This window comes from Dendrobates tinctorius, unplaced genomic scaffold (genome assembly GCF_039654945.1).
Source record: "Dendrobates tinctorius isolate UK_male_01 unplaced genomic scaffold, ASM3965494v1 ptg000026l, whole genome shotgun sequence".
Taxonomy (NCBI): Eukaryota; Metazoa; Chordata; class Amphibia; order Anura; family Dendrobatidae; genus Dendrobates; species Dendrobates tinctorius.
The window spans coordinates 8796530-8818797 of NW_027361694.1; the positions used below are offsets into that span (position 1 = coordinate 8796530).

The 22268-nt window shown below is 46.4% G+C and overlaps 1 protein-coding gene across 3 annotated transcripts in view; it reads right to left on the reverse strand.

Annotated features, from left to right (window-relative positions):
- TEX30 (testis expressed 30) overlaps positions 1–22268 on the reverse strand; it is a 151373-nt gene that overhangs the window by 12322 nt on the left and 116783 nt on the right. For 2 of the 3 annotated variants that reach the window (XM_073569492.1, XM_073569490.1), the window contains exon 1: positions 7951–8056. In XM_073569492.1, coding sequence (XP_073425593.1) covers positions 7951–7986 — 36 coding nt within the window. In that variant the 5' untranslated portion in view covers positions 7987–8056. Of the gene's footprint in view, positions 1–7950; positions 8057–22268 lie in introns of those variants that run through there. The other variant, XM_073569491.1, reaches the window with a different exon arrangement.

Sequence of the window (22268 nt, forward strand, 5' to 3'; positions counted from 1 at the left end):
GGGTCACTTGTGGGGGGTTTCCACTGTTTAGGTACATCAGGGGCTCTCCAAAAGCAACATGACACCCGCAGACCATGCCATCAAAGTCTGCATTCCAAAACGTCACTACTTCCCTTCCGAGCCCCGACGTGTGCCCATACAGTAGTTTTCTCCCACATATGGGGTGTCAGCGTACTCAGGACAAATTGGACAACAACTTTTGGAGTCCAATTTCTCCTGTTACCCTTGGGAAAATAAAAAAAATGGGGACTAAAAGATGTTTGTGGAAAAAATACGATTTTTTTATTTTCACGCCCGGGTGTTATAAACTTCTGTGAAGCACTGGGGGGTTCAAAGTGCTCACCACACATCTAGATAAGTTCCTTGGGGGGTCTAGTTTCCAAAATGGTGTCATTTGTGGGGGGTTTCTACTGTTTTGGTACATCAGGGGCTTTCCAAACGCGACATGGTGTCCGATCTCAATTCCAGCCAAAAACGTCAAATGGTGCTGCTTCCCTTCCGAGCTCTGCCATACGCCCAAATAGTGGTTTACCCCCACATGTGGGGTATCAGCGCACTCAGGATAAATTGCACAATATCTTTTAGGGTCCTGTTACTCTTGGAAAAATAAGAATTGAGGGTGAAAAGATCATTTTTGTGGAAAAAATATGCTTTTTTAATTGTACGGCTGTATGTTATAAACTTCTGTGAAGCCCTTGGAGGTTCAAAGTTCTCACCACACATCTAGATAAGTTCCTTGGGGGGTCTAGATTCCAAAATGGGGTCACTTGGAGGGGGGGGGGGGTCCACTGTTTAGGTACATCAGGGGCTCTCCAAACGCGACATGACGTCCGATCTGAATTCCAGCCAATTTTGCATTGAAAAAGTCAAACGGCGCTCCTTCCCTACTGAGGTCTGCCATGCGCCGAAACAGTGGTTCCCCCCCACATATCAGGTATCAGCGCACTCAGGACAAATTGCACAATAACTTTTGCGTCCAATTTCTCCTGTTACCCTTGGTAAAATAAAGAAAATTGAACCTGAATTATTTATGTGAAAAAAAGTTAGATGTTCATTTTTTTTTAAATGTTCAAAAAAATTCCTGTGACGCACCTAAAGAGTTAATAAACTTCTTGAATGTGGTTTTGAGCACCTTAAGGGGTGCAGTTTTTAGAATGGTGTCACTTTTGGGTATTTTCTATCATATAGACCCCTCAAAGTGGCTTCAAATGTGATGTGGTCCCTAAAAATAAAATAATGTTGCAAAAATGAGAAATCGCTGGTCAATTTTTAACCCTTATAACTTCCTAACAAAAAAAAAATTTTGGTTCCAAAATTGTGCTGATGTAAAGTAAACATGTGGGAAATGTTATTTATTAAGTTTTTTGTGTGCCGTATCGCTGTGATTTAAGGGCATAAAAATTCAAAGTTGCAAAATTGCGAAATTTTCAAAATTTTCGCCAAATTTCCGTTTTTTTCACAAATAAACGCAAGTTATTTGAATGCAATTTTACCACTAACATGAAGTACAATATGTCACGAGAAAACAATGTCAGAATCACTGGGATCCATGGAAGCGTTTCAGAGTTATGACCTCATAAAGGGACAGTGGTCAGAATTGTAAAAATTGGCCCGGGAATTAACGTGCAAACCACCCTTGGTAGTGAAGGGGTTAATCATAGACCAAAATTGTAAAATAAACCCTACCTGGTGTTAGGTCAGAAAACCTGACATTACGTTAGTTATTTCAAGAACATGACACAGTACAGTGCAAACACACTACAGTCACACACACAGTGCAGTAATCATTACACAATAGTCACACACACAGTGCGGTAATCATTACCCCACACTCACACACACACAGTGCAGTACTCATTACACAATAGACACACCCACAGTGCAGTAAACATTACACCACAGTCACACATACAGTGCAGTACTCATTACACAATAGTCACACACACAGTGCGGTAATCATTACACAATAGTCACACATACAGTGCAGTAGTCATTACACCACAGTCACACACACAGTGCGGTACTCATTACACCACAGTCACACACACAGTGCAGTAAACATTACACCAGTCACACACGGTGCAGTAATCATTACACAATAGTCACACACACAGTGCAGTACTCATTACACCACAGTCACACACACAGTGCAGTAATCATTACACCACAGTCACACACGGTGCAGTACTCATTACACAATAGTCACACACACAGTGCGGTAATCATTACACCACAGTCACACACACAGTGCAGTAATCATTACACTACAGTCACACATACAGTGCAGTACTCATTACACAATAGTCACACACACAGTGCGGTAATCATTACACCACAGTCACACACACAGTGCAGTAATCATTACACCACAGTCACACACACAGTGCAGTACTCATTACACAATAGTCACACACACAGTGCAGTAATCATTACACCACAGTCACACACACAGTGCAGTAATCATTACACCACAGTCACACACACAGTGCAGTACTCATTACACAATAGTCACACACACAGTGCAGTAATGATTACACCACAGACACACACAGTGCAGTAATCATTACACCACAGTCACACACACAGTGCAGTAAACATTACACCACAGTCACACATACAGTGCAGTACTCATTACACAATAGTCACACACACAGTGCGGTAATCATTACACCACAGTCACACACACAGTGCAGTAATCATTACACTACAGTCACACATACAGTGCAGTACTCATTACACAATAGTCACACACACAGTGCGGTAATCATTACACCACAGTCACACACACAGTGCAGTAATCATTACACCACAGTCACACACACAGTGCAGTACTCATTACACAATAGTCACACACACAGTGCAGTAATCATTACACCACAGTCACACACACAGTGCAGTAATCATTACACAATAGTCACACACACAGTGCGGTAATCATTACACAATAGTCACACATACAGTGCAGTACTCATTACACCACAGTCACACACACAGTGCGGTAAACATTACACCACAGTCACACACACAGTGCAGTAATCATTACACAATAGTCACACACACAGTGCAGTACTCATTACACCACAGTCACATACACAGTGCGGTAAACATTACACCACAGTCACACACACAGTGCAGTAATCATTACACAATAGTCACACATACAGTGCAGTACTCATTACACCACAGTCACACACACAGTGCGGTAAACATTACACCACAGTCACACACACAGTGCAGTAATCATTACACAATAGTCACACACACAGTGCAGTAATCATTACACCACAGTCACATACACAGTGCAGTAATCATTTCACAATAGTCACACACACAGTGCGGTAATCATTACACCACAGTCACACACACAGTGCAGTAAACATTACACCACAGTCACACACGGTGCAGTACTCATTACACCACAGTCACACACGGTGCAGTACTCATTACACCACAGTCACACACACAGTGCAGTACTCATTACACCACAGTCACACACACAGTGCAGTACTCATTACACCACAGTCACACACACAGTGCAGTACTCATTACACCACAGTCACACACACAGTGCAGTACTCATTACACCACAGTCACACACACAGTGCAGTACTCATTACACCACAGTCACACACAGTGCAGTAATCATTACACCAGTCACACACACAGTGCGGTAATTATTACACAATAGTCACGCACACAGTGCAGTACTCATTACACAATAGTCACACACACAGTGTGGTAATCATTACACCACAGTCACACACACAGTGCAGTACTCATTACACCACAGTCACACACACAGTGCAGTAATCATTGCACAATAGTCACACACACAGTGCAGTAATCATTACACCAGTCACACACACAGTGCGGTAATCATTACACAATAGTCACACACACAGTGCAGTACTCATTACACAAGTCACACACACAGTGCAGTAAACATTACACCACAGTCACACACACAGTGCAGTAATCAGTACACCACAGTCACACACACAGTGCAGTAATCATTACACAATAGTCACACACACAGTGCAGTAATTATTACACCACAGTCACACACGGTGCAGTACTCATTACACAATAGTCACACACACAGTGCAGTAATCATTACACCACAGACACACACACAGTGCAGTAATCATTACACTACAGTCACACATACAGTGCAGTACTCATTACACAATAGTCACACACACAGTGCAGTAATCATTACACCACAGTCACACACACAGTGCAGTACTCATTACACCACCGTCACACATACAGTGCAGTACTCATTACACCACAGTCACACACACAGTGCGGTAAACATTACACCACAGTCACACACACAGTGCAGTAATCATTACACCACAGTCACACACACAGTGCAGTACTCATTACACAAGTCACACACACAGTGCAGTAATCGTCACACACACAGTGCAGTAAACATTACACCACAGTCACACACACAGTGCAGTAATCAGTACACCACAGTCACACACACAGTGCAGTAATCATTACACAATAGTCACACACACAGTGCAGTAATTATTACACCACAGTCACACACGGTGCAGTACTCATTACACAATAGTCACACACATAGTGCAGTAATCATTACACCGCAGTAAACATTACACCACAGTCACACACACAGTGCAGTAAACATTACACCACAGTCACACATACAGTGCAGTACTCATTACACAATAGTCACACACACAGTGCGGTAATCATTACACAATAGTCACACATACAGTGCAGTACTCATTACACAATAGTCACACACACAGTGCAGTACTCATTATACCACAGTCACACACACAGTGCAGTAATCATTACACCACAGTCACACATACAGTGCAGTACTCATTACACCACAGTCACACACACAGTGCAGTAAACATTACACCACAGTCACACACACAGTGCAGTACTCATTACACAATAGTCACACACACAGTGCAGTAATCATTACACCACAGTCACACACACAGTGCAGTAATCATTTCACAATAGTCACACACACAGTGCGGTAATCATTACACCAGTCACACACAGTGAAGTAAACATTACACCACAGTCACACACGGTGCAGTACTCATTACACCACAGTCACACACGGTGCAGTACTCATTACACCACAGTCACACACGGTGCAGTACTCATTACACCACAGTCACACACGGTGCAGTACTCATTACACCACAGTCACACACGGTGCAGTACTCATTACACCACAGTCACACACGGTGCAGTACTCATTACACCACAGTCACACACGGTGCAGTACTCATTACACCACAGTCACACACGGTGCAGTACTCATTACACCACAGTCACACACACAGTGCGGTAAACATTACACCACAGTCACACACACAGTGCAGTAATCATTACACAATAGTCACACACACAGTGCAGTACTCATTACACCACAGTCACATACACAGTGCGGTAAACATTACACCACAGTCACACACACAGTGCAGTAATCATTACACAATAGTCACACATACAGTGCAGTACTCATTACACCACAGTCACACACACAGTGCGGTAAACATTACACCACAGTCACACACACAGTGCAGTAATCATTACACAATAGTCACACACACAGTGCAGTAATCATTACACCACAGTCACATACACAGTGCAGTAATCATTTCACAATAGTCACACACACAGTGCGGTAATCATTACACCACAGTCACACACACAGTGCAGTAAACATTACACCACAGTCACACACGGTGCAGTACTCATTACACCACAGTCACACACGGTGCAGTACTCATTACACCACAGTCACACACACAGTGCAGTACTCATTACACCACAGTCACACACACAGTGCAGTACTCATTACACCACAGTCACACACACAGTGCAGTACTCATTACACCACAGTCACACACACAGTGCAGTACTCATTACACCACAGTCACACACACAGTGCAGTACTCATTACACCACAGTCACACACAGTGCAGTAATCATTACACCAGTCACACACACAGTGCGGTAATTATTACACAATAGTCACGCACACAGTGCAGTACTCATTACACAATAGTCACACACACAGTGTGGTAATCATTACACCACAGTCACACACACAGTGCAGTACTCATTACACCACAGTCACACACACAGTGCAGTAATCATTGCACAATAGTCACACACACAGTGCAGTAATCATTACACCAGTCACACACACAGTGCGGTAATCATTACACAATAGTCACACACACAGTGCAGTACTCATTACACAAGTCACACACACAGTGCAGTAAACATTACACCACAGTCACACACACAGTGCAGTAATCAGTACACCACAGTCACACACACAGTGCAGTAATCATTACACAATAGTCACACACACAGTGCAGTAATTATTACACCACAGTCACACACGGTGCAGTACTCATTACACAATAGTCACACACACAGTGCAGTAATCATTACACCACAGACACACACACAGTGCAGTAATCATTACACTACAGTCACACATACAGTGCAGTACTCATTACACAATAGTCACACACACAGTGCAGTAATCATTACACCACAGTCACACACACAGTGCAGTACTCATTACACCACCGTCACACATACAGTGCAGTACTCATTACACCACAGTCACACACACAGTGCGGTAAACATTACACCACAGTCACACACACAGTGCAGTAATCATTACACCACAGTCACACACACAGTGCAGTACTCATTACACAAGTCACACACACAGTGCAGTAATCGTCACACACACAGTGCAGTAAACATTACACCACAGTCACACACACAGTGCAGTAATCAGTACACCACAGTCACACACACAGTGCAGTAATCATTACACAATAGTCACACACACAGTGCAGTAATTATTACACCACAGTCACACACGGTGCAGTACTCATTACACAATAGTCACACACATAGTGCAGTAATCATTACACCGCAGTAAACATTACACCACAGTCACACACACAGTGCAGTAAACATTACACCACAGTCACACATACAGTGCAGTACTCATTACACAATAGTCACACACACAGTGCGGTAATCATTACACAATAGTCACACATACAGTGCAGTACTCATTACACAATAGTCACACACACAGTGCAGTACTCATTATACCACAGTCACACACACAGTGCAGTAATCATTACACCACAGTCACACATACAGTGCAGTACTCATTACACCACAGTCACACACACAGTGCAGTAAACATTACACCACAGTCACACACACAGTGCAGTACTCATTACACAATAGTCACACACACAGTGCAGTAATCATTACACCACAGTCACACACACAGTGCAGTAATCATTTCACAATAGTCACACACACAGTGCGGTAATCATTACACCAGTCACACACAGTGAAGTAAACATTACACCACAGTCACACACGGTGCAGTACTCATTACACCACAGTCACACACGGTGCAGTACTCATTACACCACAGTCACACACGGTGCAGTACTCATTACACCACAGTCACACACGGTGCAGTACTCATTACACCACAGTCACACACGGTGCAGTACTCATTACACCACAGTCACACACGGTGCAGTACTCATTACACCACAGTCACACACGGTGCAGTACTCATTACACCACAGTCACACACGGTGCAGTACTCATTACACCACAGTCACACACACAGTGCAGTACTCATTACACCACAGTCACACACACGGTGCAGTACTCATTACACCACAGTCGCACACACAGTGCGGTAATCATTACACCACAGTCACACACACAGTGCAGTAATCGTGACACACACAGTGCAGTAATCATTACACAATAGTCACACACACAGTGCAGTAATCATTACACCACAGTCACACACACACAGTGCAGTATAGTAATCGTTACGTCACAGTCACATGTATTGCACTAGTAATGAGCAGCTGTACACACACAAATTCTCCGGTAGCTGCCCCTATCCTCGCACATGTCCTGCCCAGACTGTTACCTCAGTGTAGTCCCCCATGGCCTCCAGCACACGCTGAGGGGGCGGGGCGGGGCGGGGCGGGGCGGGAGCGTGTTCCTGTCCAGCCTCCTCCCTCCTCTCTGTGATGGTGCAATGACTGACTGAGATATATTGTGACAGGAGCGCTGTTGTCGTGATAAGTCGCTTTCTTGTCACTTATCAGTCGGGCAGCCATGCTTACACCATCAGAACAGGTTTTTTCTGCTTTTCTGCTGGAGATTTTTTTTTTACTTTTTCTGTAACTGGTGTTTCTCAACTTCTTTAAATAAGAAAACCCCTGAAGTGAGTGCGCTGTGCTAGCACTGGGGCGAGTAACGAGATATTTTCTCTTTACACCATAAGGTTAAGTGCACACGCACCGGAACTCTCGCGGAAATTACCGCGAGAATTCCGGAATTCCAGTCCGCGGGAAAATCGCATTTTAAATTCCCGCGATTTTCCCGCGGAAAAACTAGCATTTTGCAAGCGTATTTAGCTTGCAAAATGCTAGCGTTTTCCAAGCGATCTGTAGCATCGCTGGGAGAACTGATTGACAGGTTGGTCACACTCGTCAAACATAGTGTTTGACGAGTGTGACCAACTTTTTACTACTGAGGCCGCCTATGCAGCATCAGTAGTAAAAGATAAAATGTAAAAAAAAATAAAAAATAGTGTTATTCTTACCCTCCGACGTCCCGCGCATCCGTTCCCAGTAATCCTTTGCGAAAATGCCCGCGATGACGTCAGTTCTCGCGGGATCGTGACGTCTCGCGGTTATTCGCGATGACGTCGCGCGAATGACCGCGAGACTTCGCGATCCCGCGAGAACGTACGCCATCGCTCGCATTTTCGCAAAGGACTACTGGGAACGGGAGCGTGAAGAGAAGCGGAAAGACTGCGCGGGACGTCGGAGGGTGAGAATAACAATATAATAATAATAAATTTTATTTTTATAGCGCCGACATATTCCGCAGCACTTTACATTTCAGAGGGGATTTGTACAGACAATAGACATTACAGCATAACAATAATCACATACAGTAGATTATAACAAATACCAAGAGGAAAGAGGGCCCTGCTCGCAAGCTTACAGTCTATGAGGAAAGAGGGAGACACGAAAGGTGGGTGGTAACAGTTACCCTGATTGTATGGGCCAGTCATAATGTTAAGTGTGTAACAGTACAGACACAGAGGGCTAATGGAGGCATAAAGCATGTGGGAACATGATGCGGGGAACCTGGTTATGGTAAAACTTTTGGCTCTGCCACACAGGGATAGATTAGGTTAATGTGTTGGGGTGATAGGCCAGTCTGAATAAATGCGTTTTCAGGACACGCTTAAAATTGTGGGGATTGGGGACTAATCGTATTGACCTGGGAAGTGCATTCCAAAGAATTGGCGCGGCACGTGTAAAGTCTTGGAGACGGGAGTGGGAGGTTCTGACTATTGAGGATGCTAATCTCAGGTCATCAGCAGAACGGAGGGCGCGGGTAGGGTGGTATACTGAAACAAGGGAGGAGATGTAGGGTGGTGCTGAGCCATGGAGGGCTTTGTGAGTGAGGGTAATAAGTTTATACTGAATTCTGGAGTGGATGGGTAGCCAGTGTAATGACTGGCACAAGGTAGAGGCATCGGTGTAACGATTGGTGAGGAATATGATCCTGGCTGCAGCATTCAAGACAGATTGGAGGGGGGAGAGTTTGGTAAGAGGGAGACCGATTAGAAGAGAGTTACAATAGTCGAGACGAGAATGAATAAGAGAAACAGTAAGAGTTTTTGCAGAGTCAAAGGTAAGAAAAGGTCGAATTCTAGAAATGTTTTTGAGGTGCAGATGACAAGAGCGAGCCAGTGATCGAATGTGGGGGGCAAAGGAAAGCTCAGAATCAAGTATGACCCCAAGACAGCGGGCCTGTTGCTGGGGAGTAATAGTGGAACCACACACAGAAATGGCAATGTCGGGTATAGGTACATTAGTAGAGGGAGGAAACACCAGGAGTTCAGTCTTTGACAGGTTCAGTTTCAGATATAGTGAGGACATGATATTAGACACAGCGTTTAGACAATCGCCGGTGTTTTCTAGAAAGGCTGGCGTGATGTCAGGAGAAGAAGCGTATAATTGGGTGTCATCAGCATAGAGATGGTACTGGAAATCAAATCTACTGATTGTTTGACCAATAGGGGCAGTGTACAAGGAGAAGAGGAGGGGACCTAGAACCGATCCTTGGGGGACCCCAACAGTAAGGGGAAGATGAGAGGAGGAGGAACTGGCAAAAGATACAGTAAAGGAGCGGTCGGAGAGATAGGAGGAGAACCAGGAGAGAACGGTATCCTTGAGGCCAATGGAACGGAGCATAGTGAGGAGGAGCTGATGATCCACAGTGTCGAATGCTGCAGAGAGATCCAAGAGAATTAGCATGGAGTAGTGACCATTTGATTTAGCTGTTAGCAGATCATTAGAGACTTTAGTGAGGGCAGTTTCAGTGGAGTGTAAAGAGCGGAAACCGGATTGGAGAGGGTCGAGAAGAGAGTTTTCTGAGAGATAGCGGATAAGACGGGAGTGGACCAGGCATTCCAGGAGTTTAGAGATGAAGGGAAGATTAGAGACAGGTCTATAGTTAGCGGCACAGTTTTGGTCGAGGGATGGTTTTTTAAGTAGTGGATGTATGATGGCATGCTTAAATGAGAAGGGAAAAATACCAGAAGAGAGAGAGAGGTTAAATATTTTAGTTAGGTGAGGGGTGACAGCAGGGGAAAGGGACTGAAGGAGCTGTGACGGAAATGGGTCACTGGTGCAAGTAGTTGGGCGAGAAGATGCAAGGAGCCTGCTTACTTCTTCTTCTGTGACTGGTTCAAAATCAGAGAGTGAGTTCGATGCAGTGGGGGAGGGAGGACAGTGCATGGTATGAGGTGATTGGGAGATAATTTCCTGTCGGATCTGGTCAATTTTTTCTTTGAAGTAATTGGCCAGATCGTCAGCTCGGAGCTCCGTGGTTGGGGCCTGTACTCTTGGATTGAGTAGAGAATGAAAAGTGTCAAAGAGACGTTTCGGGTTATTGGACAGTGAGGTGATGAGGGTGTTGAAATAGGTTTGTTTGGAGAGGTGAAGGGCAGTGTTGTATGTTCTAAGCATAAACTTAAAATGGATGAAATCTTCGGGTAGATTGGATTTTCTCCACAGACGTTCGGCGCACCTGGAGCACCGCTGCAGGAAACGTGTTTGCACCGTGTGCCAGGGTTGTCGCCGTCTGCGTTGTGGTGTTCTATTTATAGGGGGTGCAAATTCATCCAGGGCACTTTGAAGTGTTTCATTGTAATGCTTCAATGCAGAATCAGGACATGAGAGGGAGGAGATAGGGGCCAATGAAGACTGCAAGTTCTTCATAAGTTTCTGGGTGTTAATGGCCTGTGTGTTTCTATAAGTATGGACAGTGGGGGTGACCTGAGCAGCATGGCAGTTCTTGATAGAGAATAAAGAAGATTGTGGTCAGAGAGCGGGAGAGGGGAGTTTGCAAAATCATCCACTGCACAAAGCCGAGAGAAGACCAAGTCGAGGGAGTTTCCGTCTTCATGCGTTGGAGAATTAGTAAGCTGCGAAAGGCCAAATGAGGAGGTTAGAGATAAAAGGTGAGTAGCAGATGGTGAGAGGGGAAGAGCAATGGGGATGTTGAAATCACCGATGATGAGGGTAGGGATGTCACAGGAGAGAAAATGTGGAAGCCAAGTGGCAAAATGATCCAGGAACTGATGGGAGGGGCCGGGAGGACGATACACCACCGCCACTTGCATGGAGAAGGGGGTGTAGAGTCTGACGGCATGGACCTCAAAAGAAGGGAAGACAAGTGAGGGTACTTGAGGGATAACCTGAAAGGTACATTTTGGTGATAGTAGCAGACCAACGCCTCCACCGGCTCTATTGTCTGATCTTGGGGTATGAGAGAAGTGAAGCCCCCCGTATGAAAGAGCAGCAGCAGCGGTAGTGTCTGACTGCTGGATCCAGGTTTCAGTAAGAGCCAGGAGGTTAAGAGAATTAGAAAGGAAAAAGTCATGAATGAAGGAGAGTTTGTTACACACTGAGCGAGAATTCCAAAGTGCACAATTAAGAGAGACAGATGGCATGCAGGGAATATTAATAAGATTAGAGGGGTTTCTGAGTGTAGCAGTCGGGAGGTTTGACTTTCTATAACATGGGGGACCAGGGTTGGGAGCAATGTCTCCTGCGACTAGGAGAAGGAGGATAGAAAGAGTGAGCAGATGGTTAAGTGATTTGTGAGAGCGTCTCTGATGTTGAATGGTGGGACTGACTGGATCTGTGCAGTTTAACAACGTGAAAAGAGCATGAGTGCTATACATAGGAGAGGAAAGAAGCGAGGGGCCAATATGGATGGAGTGTAGAGAGTTAATGCCAGGGCGGTGGATGTGTGTGAATGCAGCGGCCAGGATAAAAATTACACAAATGCATATGGTATATATTTGTTGTACTCCAAATGTACAGGGAGTAGATGGATATAAATGTCTTACCTGTCTCCTGCCCTGTCTAACTGCCATGTTATAACTGCCAGTACTTTGATAAACTGTACTTGGATAAAGTGTGCATAAATGCTTTTTTATTTTTTATTTTTAAATATATTTTTTATTTTTAAATTCTATTTTTTACAGGGATATGGTACCCAAAGCCCGGAGGACAGTCTCCTCTCCTCCGGACCGTGGGTACCATCCGCCATTGATCTGCTTACTTTCCGCATGGTGTGCACAGCCACATGCGGGAAATAAGCGGAACAATGCATTCCTATGGGTGCGGGATCGCCGCGATTCCGCAAATTAATGAGCATGCTGCGGTTTTTACTGCGAAGCGATTCCGCCGCGGTAAAAACCGCAGCATTAGCACAGCATTGCGGAATCCCATAAGAATGCATGGGATGCTTATTTTTCACGTTTTCGCGGCAAAATCGCGCAGTTAAAACAGCCGCGGAAACACGAAAAAAACGCCACGTGTGAACTCAGCCTAACAGAAATAACAATTGTGCCAAAAACCTGCGGCACAGCCTGCTTACCGTGACTTTTCATGTTTTTTAGAAGATCATAGCCAAGAAACTCATAATGTGATCACAACATAAGAGTAAATGCAGATGAGTATTTAACCTTTTCCCGACATGGCAGTTTTTGGGTTTCACGGTTTCGTTTTTTTTCCTTCTATTTTTCGAAGAGCCATAACTTTTATTTGTCCCTCGACATATGAGGGCTTGTTTTTTTGTGGGACGAATTAGGCTGCGTGCACACAGTGCGGATTCACCCACGGATTTTTCCGCACAAAAAACGCAGCTCTTGGCAGAAAACGCAGGTTCGTTTTTGATGCGTTTTTGGCACAGATTTGATTCAGTTTTTCAGTGCGGTTTTGCCTGCGAATTTGTATGCGTTTTTGTAAGCTAAATAAAGATGTTATTTATAAAAAAAAAAAAAAAAAAAGATTTGTGATGTCATTTCTGTCCAACCTCCTCTTTTACATTTGTCCAACCCACACTCCATTGCACACACAGATAGACAGATGATAAGATAGATAAATGTTCTGTCCTTACTAAATGAAGCAGACTTCATGTAGCTATTCAGGCAGCTAAACCGCTATACCGGGGGTCCAATAAGGAGACTGTAGGTTGAATCTGTGCTTTATTGAACATGATGGTATATTGACGCGGTGAAACTAGAATACAAACATAAAAATACACTCAGTCAATACAGAGTACATTGGAATACATATATACATTACAAATCAACATCTGCACTACTAGCTGAGCAGGGGAAAACTAACTAGGCCAGCTAATATGGGACAGAAATTAGATACAGGAAACATAAGTACATACAAGCGATGCTGTGACAAGGAGAGAAGAGAAATGAGATGCTTCCAGGATGCAGGCTGAGGGAAAATGGGGGCTGGACTAACCATAATCCTTTGCAAAGTTTACCAGGGTGCCTTGCAACCTTACCAGAATGCATTGCGAACGGAGAGAAAAAGAGATTCAGGAAGTGGAAGTAAAATTACACAATAACACTGTGGTTATGACTCTGGTCACTAGATGGAGCCAGAAAACACTGAAAACATTTAACAAGCAGATAATCAGGGACTCTGAATTAAATGTCAGAGACAGTACACTCCTTGTCTGGCATCAAACGGATGTCACTATTCGTTTTCTTCTTTTCCTCCGAAGACAACAATAGGACCAGCTCAGTTACTGGTCTGGAGAATGTCTTAAGTTTATTCCCTTTGGCCATCCTCAGTTCGACTTTGCAGAAGTTGCCATCCTTACTCGAGAATGTTGCGGTCACTAGTCCAAGTGGCCACTGGTTTCGATGGTCTTGACAGTCTTTGACAAGGACGAGGTCACCAATCCTCAGATTTGGCCTGGTAGATTGCCACTTCGTCCATGGCTGTAGGGTAGACAAATATTGTTTGCTGTACCTGTCCCAGAATGTGTTTGCAAGACTTTGTACCTGTCTCCATTGGCGCTTGTAGAGGTCCTTAGCATCGAATCCTCCTGGAGGGGCACTGGATAGTCCTGTTTTCTGGGTTAGGTAATAGCTGGAGTCAACTGTCATGTCGGACGCTATTCACACCACAGCGTCCGGCAGGCAGCGGTAGTTCCATCTCCGTCCACTATAGCCTCAGTGGCGCCGGCTTGATTTGACTCAGGTTATTGGGGGTTAATCTAGCTGGAAATCAGGTGGGATGTTTGGTCACGCCCACGGTCTTTAAATAGTCGTGCTGGCCTTTGGGCGTCGCCGATTATAGCTTGTGTTTTATGCCAAGTGGTTCCGGTCTGGAGAGGAGGTGTTGGAGAGAGAAATTCGTAGCTGGTGGCGTATGATCCGTTGTTACCTTTTCGCCTTCCTATATTTGTGTTTTGTTTTGCCCTGTTCACATTACGGTATTGTCCTGTGTGTATGCGGTGCGGTTTAAGTTCTCCCTGTCTGTCATTACTGTGTGGGCTTTGGTGGTTTGACGACTCACTGGGTGGAGGGTGGAGGGTTCAGCTTAGGGCTGAGCAGGAGATAAGGAAAGGTTGGAGGCTCAGGCATTTGCACCATTAGCAAAAACCCTGGGTTGAGGGTCAGACAGGGTTTTCCCTAGTTGGAGGGACTCCGCAGGGGCCCCGGGTATTTCAGCCTTCTTTGACCTAAGCCCCGCGTAACATTATAATCGGCCCACAATATTTTGGTAGTCCATCGATTCCATGACTTCCATAAACCGCCAGTTGGCGGCGCTGTCCTTACAGGTCACCGAGTTGAAGGGGGCAGTTCAGCAGCAGGGCCTGGTTGTAGCTAATGTGCAAGCGGCCTCTGCAGGTGCAGGTGCAGAGCCGAAGATTCCGCTGCCTGAACGATTTGCTGGGGAACGCAGCAAATTTGTCATCTTTCGGGAGGCCTGCAAGTTATACTTTCGCATGCGCCCTGTCTCCTCAGGTAATGAGGCTCAGCGGGTGGGTCTGGTGTTATCCTTACTGAGTGGGGACCCCCAAGCATGGGCGTTTTCCTTACCAGCTGACTCTGCTACGTTTCATTCGGTTGAGAATGTTTTTTCAGCACTCAGGCTCATTTATGATGATCCCGACAGATTGGCTCTAGCAGAATCTAAAATCAGCGCCCTCTGTCAGGGGGAACGTATGGCGGAAAACTATTGTTCAGAATTTCGCCGTTGGGCAGTAGACACACAGTGGAACGACCCAGCGCTGCGGAGTCAGTTTATTCATGGGGTTTCAGGAAGAGTTAAACAGGCCCTCATGATGTATGAGACTCCTGCATCGTTAGAGTCTGCCATGAGTTTGGTTATTCGTATTGATCGCCGTTTGCGTCAGGGGGCGCAGGAGACGCTGCCCCTGGGGGAAAGCAGGGGTGCAAGTGTGGTTGCTGCAGGTGAGCCCACGGAACCTATGCAAATCGCTGGGGTATCACATGTTAAGCGTCGCGTTCCTGGGTTCAGGAAGCAAGGAGCATGTTTTTACTGTGGTAAAAGAGATCATTATGTAAATGCTTGTCCTGTGCTAAGAAAGTCGCACCGGCGGAAAACTGGTAAGCTCAGAGGGTATGGAGGAGGCCCAACTGAGCGTATGCACATCCTCCATGATGGTATCTCAATGTATGCTCCCTGCCAGGGTTATTATTGCGGGCAGAGAGCTACCAATATCAGTGTTTGTGGATAGCGGTTCCACCACCAATCTCATGGATGAGGAGTCTGCACGCACGGCCGGTTTTAAGATCGAAAAACTCCCTCATCCTATTCGCGTGGTTACCATTAATGCCGCTCCCCTCCCACAGGGGGAGATTACTGAGTTTGTAGCTGAGGTTAAACTCCACATTGGGGTCCTACATTCTGAGTGGGTTACATGTAGGGTACTCAATTATCTCCCTGCACAAATGGTCCTGGGTTTCCCATGGTTGTCCAAGCACAACCCGGTGATTGACTGGAGAACCCAGGACATAGTCCAGTGGAGTGGTTTCTGGCAGGAAAATTGCTTGGCCACATGTGTGTCCGCCGTGAAGTCCAGCCTTCTGGAGGCACTGCTGGATTTTGCGGACGTATTCTCTGAGAGGGGTTGCTCAGAACTACCTTCTCATCGAACCTATGACTGTGTGATTAGGTTAAAACCCGGGGCCAAATTGCCAAAGGCTAGGATGTTTAGTATTTCTGGTCCGGAGAGACAAGCTCTTAAAGACTACATCGCGGAGAGTCTAAGTAAAGGGCACATCTGGCCTTCATCCTTGCCTGTAGCAGCGGGGTTTTTCTTCATTAAGAAGAAAGATGGGGGTTACGCCCGTGTCTGGATTTCTGGGAGTTAAACCAGATTACGGTCCGTGATCCCTACCCGATGCCTCTGATCCCTGATTTGTTCAACCAGGTGGCCGGTGCTAAGTGGTTTTCCAAACTTGACCTCAGGGGGGCGTACAACCTCATAAGGGTCCGTCAGGGGGATGAGTGGAAGATGGCGTTTAATACCACTGAGGGTCATTTTGAAAGCCTAGTTATGCCATTTTGGTTGACAACCGCGCCTGCTGTTTCCAACATTTCATAAATGATGTATTCGCTCATGTGCTGGGGAAATTTGTGATTGTGTACCTGGATGATATCCTCATTTATTCGAGCGACCGGGAAACTAATTTAGAGCATGTCAGGCAGGTGTTACAGTTGCTCCGTGAGAATAAGCTCTATGCTAAGCTTGAAAAATGCGTATTTTTTGTTCAGGAGTTGCCTTTTTTGGGATATATTGTGTCCGCCGCAGGGTTTAAAATGGACGCCGCGAAGGTGCAAGCGGTGCTGCGATGGGAACGGCCTGATAATCTAAAAGCGCTCCAGCGGTTCCTTGGGTTTGCCAACTATTATAGGAAGTTTATTAAGAATTTTTCTACTATAGCCAAACCGCTCACGGACATGACGAGAAAAGGTACCAATCTCGCTATCTGGTCTGAGGTGGCGGTGCGTGCATTTGAGCTTCTGAAAAACTGTTTTGCTTCAGCCCCCATTCTGGTGCAACCGGACGTATCTAAACCTTTTACTGTGGAGGTCGATGCGTCTGAGGTGGGAGTGGGGGCAGTACTGTCACAGGGCTTGTCCTGGAGCAATATGCGTCCATGCGCCTACTTCTCCAAGAAGCTGTCGCCGACCGAACGGAATTACGATATCGGCAACAGGGAGTTGTTGGCCATCAAATTGGCTTTTGAGGAATGGCTACACTTCTTGGAGGGGGCGGTCCACCAGGTCACAGTCATCACCGACTATAAAAACCTGCTCTATCTGGAGTCGGCCAAGCGTCTGTCTCCCAGGCAGGCTCGCTGGGCATTGTTTTTTACTCGATTTAACTTTCCGGTGACTTACCGTCCTGGGGCTAAAAACACCAAGGCGGATGCCTTGTCCAGGTGTTTTCCGGGGGGAGAACCTCGGGAAGATCCGGTACCCATCCTCCAGGAAGGTGTAGTGGTTTCGGCACTACATCTCACGACTGAAGTAGAGGTGGAGATTGCCGAGGCCCAGGAGGAGGTACCGCCAGGACTTCCCGCTAACAAGTCATTCGTACCCCTTTATCTTCGTCTTAAGGTGTTGGGGGAATACCACGACTCTGTCCTGGCCGGTCATCCAGGGGTTAGGGGCACCTTGGAGCTGGTATCGCGCCGCTTCTGGTGGCCAAAGATCCGGCAGGACGTGGTCTCGTACGTAGCAGCTTGCATCACGTGCGCCAGGGCCAAGTCGCCCAGATCCCGTCCTGCTGGCACTCTACAGCCTCTGGGGGTACCTAGTAGGCCATGGACAGAAATCTCCATGGACTTTATCATGGACTTGCCTGCCTCGGCAGGAAACACGGTCATCCTGGTGGTGGTTGATCGATTTTCGAAGATGGCGCATTTTGTGTCGTTGCCTTCCTTACCCAACGCGAAGACGTTGGCTCAGGTTTTTGTGCAGGAGGTGGTCAGACTACACGGAGTTCCGTCGGACATAGTGTCTGATAGGGGTACCCAGTTTGTGGCGAAATTTTGGAAAGCTTTTTGCTCACGATTGGGGATCAAGTTGTCTCATTCGTCGGCGTTTCATCCGCAGTCAAATGGTCAAACTGAGCGCATGAACCAAAATCTGGAGCAGTATTTGCGATGTTTTGTGTCTGACAACCAAGAGGAGTGATCGACATTCCTTCCCTTGGCCAAGTTCGCGTTAAATAATCACTGCCAAGAATCATCGGGAGAGTCTCCGTTCTTTGGTATTTACGGGCACCATCCTCAATTTTGTACCTTGCGTCAGGGTGGCTCTGGGGGCGTCCCAGAGGAGGACCAGCTAGGAGTTCAACTATCATCGGTCTGGAGGAGTGTGAAACAGCGATTGCTGAGCATGAGTGCAAGGTACAAACGAGTGGCTGACGCTAGACGCGTGCCAGGTCCGGACCTGTGTGTGGGTGATTGGGTGTGGTTAGCTACTAAAAACATAAAACTCAAAATTCCATCATTGAAATTGGGTCCAAGGTTTATTGGCCCTTTTAAGATTGCTGCCATCATTAACCCGGTTGCTTATCGGTTGGAACTTCCTGCGGTATACAAGATACACAACGTGCTTCACAGGGCTTTATTGAAAAAGGTCGTAGGCTCTGTGGACACGACGCCGATGCCACCTCCAGTCATGGTGGATGACGATTTAGAGTTTGAAGTCTCCAAGGTGGTGGACTCTCGAGTACTGCACCGTACTCTTCAGTATTTGGTACACTGGCGGGGGTATGGTCCGGAGGAGAGGTCTTGGGTACCAGCCACGGACATACATGCGGATCGGCTGGTCAGTTCGTTTTACCGCCGTCATCCGGACAAGCCGGGTCCTATGAGTCTTGAGGGCCCTGGGGTCCCTCATAGAAGACGGGGTACTGTCATGTCGGACGCTATTCACACCACAGCGTCCGGCAGGCAGCGGTAGTTCCATCTCTGTCCACTATAGCCTCAGTGGCGCCGGCTTGATTTGACTCAGGTTATTGGGGGTTAATCTAGCTGGAAATCAGGTGGGATGTTTGGTCACGCCCACGGTCTTTAAATAGTCGTGCTGGCCTATGGGCGTCGCCGATTATAGCTTGTGTTTTATGCCAAGTGGTTCCGGTCTGGAGAGGAGGTGTTGGAGAGAGAAATTCGTAGCTGGTGGCGTATGATCCGTTGTTACCTTTTCGCCTTCCTATATTTGTGTTTTGTTTTGCCCTGTTCACATTACGGTATTGTCCTGTGTGTATGCGGTGCGATGCGGTTTAAGTTCTCCCTGTCTGTCATTACTGTGTGGGCTTTGGTGGTTTGATGACTCACTGGGTGGAGGGTGGAGGTTTCAGCTTAGGGCTGAGCAGGAGATAAGGAAAGGTTGGAGGCTCAGGCATTTGCACCATTAGCAAAAACCCTGGGTTGAGGGTCAGACAGGGTTTTCCCTAGTTGGAGGGACTCCGCAGGGGCCCCGGGTATTTCAGCCTTCTTTGACCTAAGCCCCGCGTAACAATAACAAGGGCTTCTCTGGGTCATTAGGGACTAGAACCAAGGGCCTTGCATTGATTATTGCTGCGGCTTCTGCCATGGAGGTGGTTAGGCTTTCGTGGGTAAGACTCGCTGCTCCTTCCTGAAGAAGACTGGAGTCAAGAATTCTCCGTACTAGACCAATCATTCGTTCCCAAGATCCACCCAATGTGTGAGGAGTGAGGTGGGTTGAATGACCATGTGCAACTTTGGTCATTTAGGAACCTCTCGAGAGTCTTGTAGTCTAGATTTGAAGGTATTCCCAATTCTTTTGCTGCACCAATGAAGTTGGTACCTCTATCTGAACGTATATGTTTGATAGGACCACGGATGGCAATGAAACGTCTCAAAGTATTGATGAAGCTTGAAGTGTCAAGTGACTCAATGAGCTCTATGTGGACGGCTCTGATTGACAGGTAAACATGACAGCCCAACGTTTACTATTAGCTTGTCCGCCTCTCATGCGATGGTAGGTCAGCCATCTTTTGGGTCCGAGTCGAACCACGAAGCTTACGGCAGGTAATGCATTTGTAGATGACACTACTGTTAAGTTTCTTTGCACCAACAATCCACAGGCCAGCAGTTCTAATGGCTCCTTCTGTAAATAGTCTTCCTTTGTGTTTGACCAGATTGTGGTAGTGTTGTACGATTAAGTAGGCAACATGACATTTTGCGGGAATGATAAGAGGGAATTTCTCCTCAAACTCCATTTTAGCTTCTTTGAGTCGGCCTCCTACTCTCAGCAGGCCATTGTTTTCCATGAATGGGTTGAGTTTTCTCAGTGCGCTGCTCAATGGTATTGGAGCCTTGTTAATGAGACATTGGATTTCCACAGAGTAAGTTTCTCTCTGAACAGTGAAGATGATGTGGTTTCTGGAAGATTCCAAGTCGGAGGTAACATAGGTGTTTTTATAGAGATGCCAACCTATACATTTTTCTGTTTCACAAGCTCTGGAATGAGCGAGCTATACGAGTCAGGCAGGTAATGGCTCAAGTAAGTGACTTCCAACTTGAAAATTTGTCAAATCTGTGGGATCCAAGATGGATAGCTTAAGTCATTGTATGAAGTGTAGACACCTGAGGGTGGATTTCAGCATCTGAGTCCTCTCCTACTAGTTCAAAGGTGTCTGGACAATGTTCCTTAGTGTACAATAGTTTTGGTCCTGAGAGCCATGTTGTGCTTCATAGTCAACTTGCGTCAACCGCTCTAGTTGCATGATCTTCAGGATTTTGGTCCGTGGGAATATAATGCCAGTGTTTTGGGTGAACTGATCTCCTAATTCATAGCACTCTGTTGTTGACATAAACATAGAATCATCTAGTTTCATTATGTGTCCCAGGACTACTTTGCTGTCTGAATAAAACTTGGCTTGTGTCAGGTTGATATCCATCTCGGATGCAATGAACTCTGCTAACTCGACGGCTAAGAGCTCTAACCTTGGTATAGTGTGCTCTGGTTGTGGAGCAAGTTTGGCCTTACCCATAACGAATCCTATGTGGCTCTGACATTTGGAGTCTACAGTTTTGAGATAGGCAACAGCAGCAATTGCTTTGAGAGAAGCATCTGCAAATACTGTACATACAGTCTTTGGCTTTGCATTTCTGTAGACAGCACAGGGTTGTATGGTCTTGGCACATTCAGTTTGGAGAGGGCTGCTAAAGAGTTCTTCCATATTTCCCACTGGATTCTCTTATCAGGTGACAGAGGTGCATCCCAGTCAGATGTCCCCTTAAGGCCCCATCACACACTGCGTTCTCGCTAGCGAGATCGCTGCTGAGTCACAAGTTTTGTGACGCAACAGTGATCTCACCAGCGAGATCGCTGTGTGTGACACTTACCAGCGACCGGCCCCCCTGCTGGCTATCGATGATCATCCTGAAATGGCCAGGACATTTTTTTGATTGCTGGTCTCCCGCTGGCCAGCACGCAACGCTGCGTTTGACAGGCGGGAGACCAGCGATCAGCGAGCTGGCGCTGGTAACTAAGGTAAACAGAGGGTTTCTAAGCGCCGCTTAGAAACCCGATGTGTACCTTGGTTACCAGATCCCTGCACCAGCGTGCTGGTAACTAAGGTACACAGTGGGTAACTAAGGAACGGGCGTCGCTTGTTACCCACGTGTCGCTGGTGCTGATCGCTGGTGAAGCTGCCTGTTTGGCAGCTCACCAGCGATCATGTAGCGACACACCAGCGATCCTGACAAGGTCATATCATTGTCGGGATCACTGGTGCATCGCAATGTGTGACGGGGCCCTTAGTTAAGT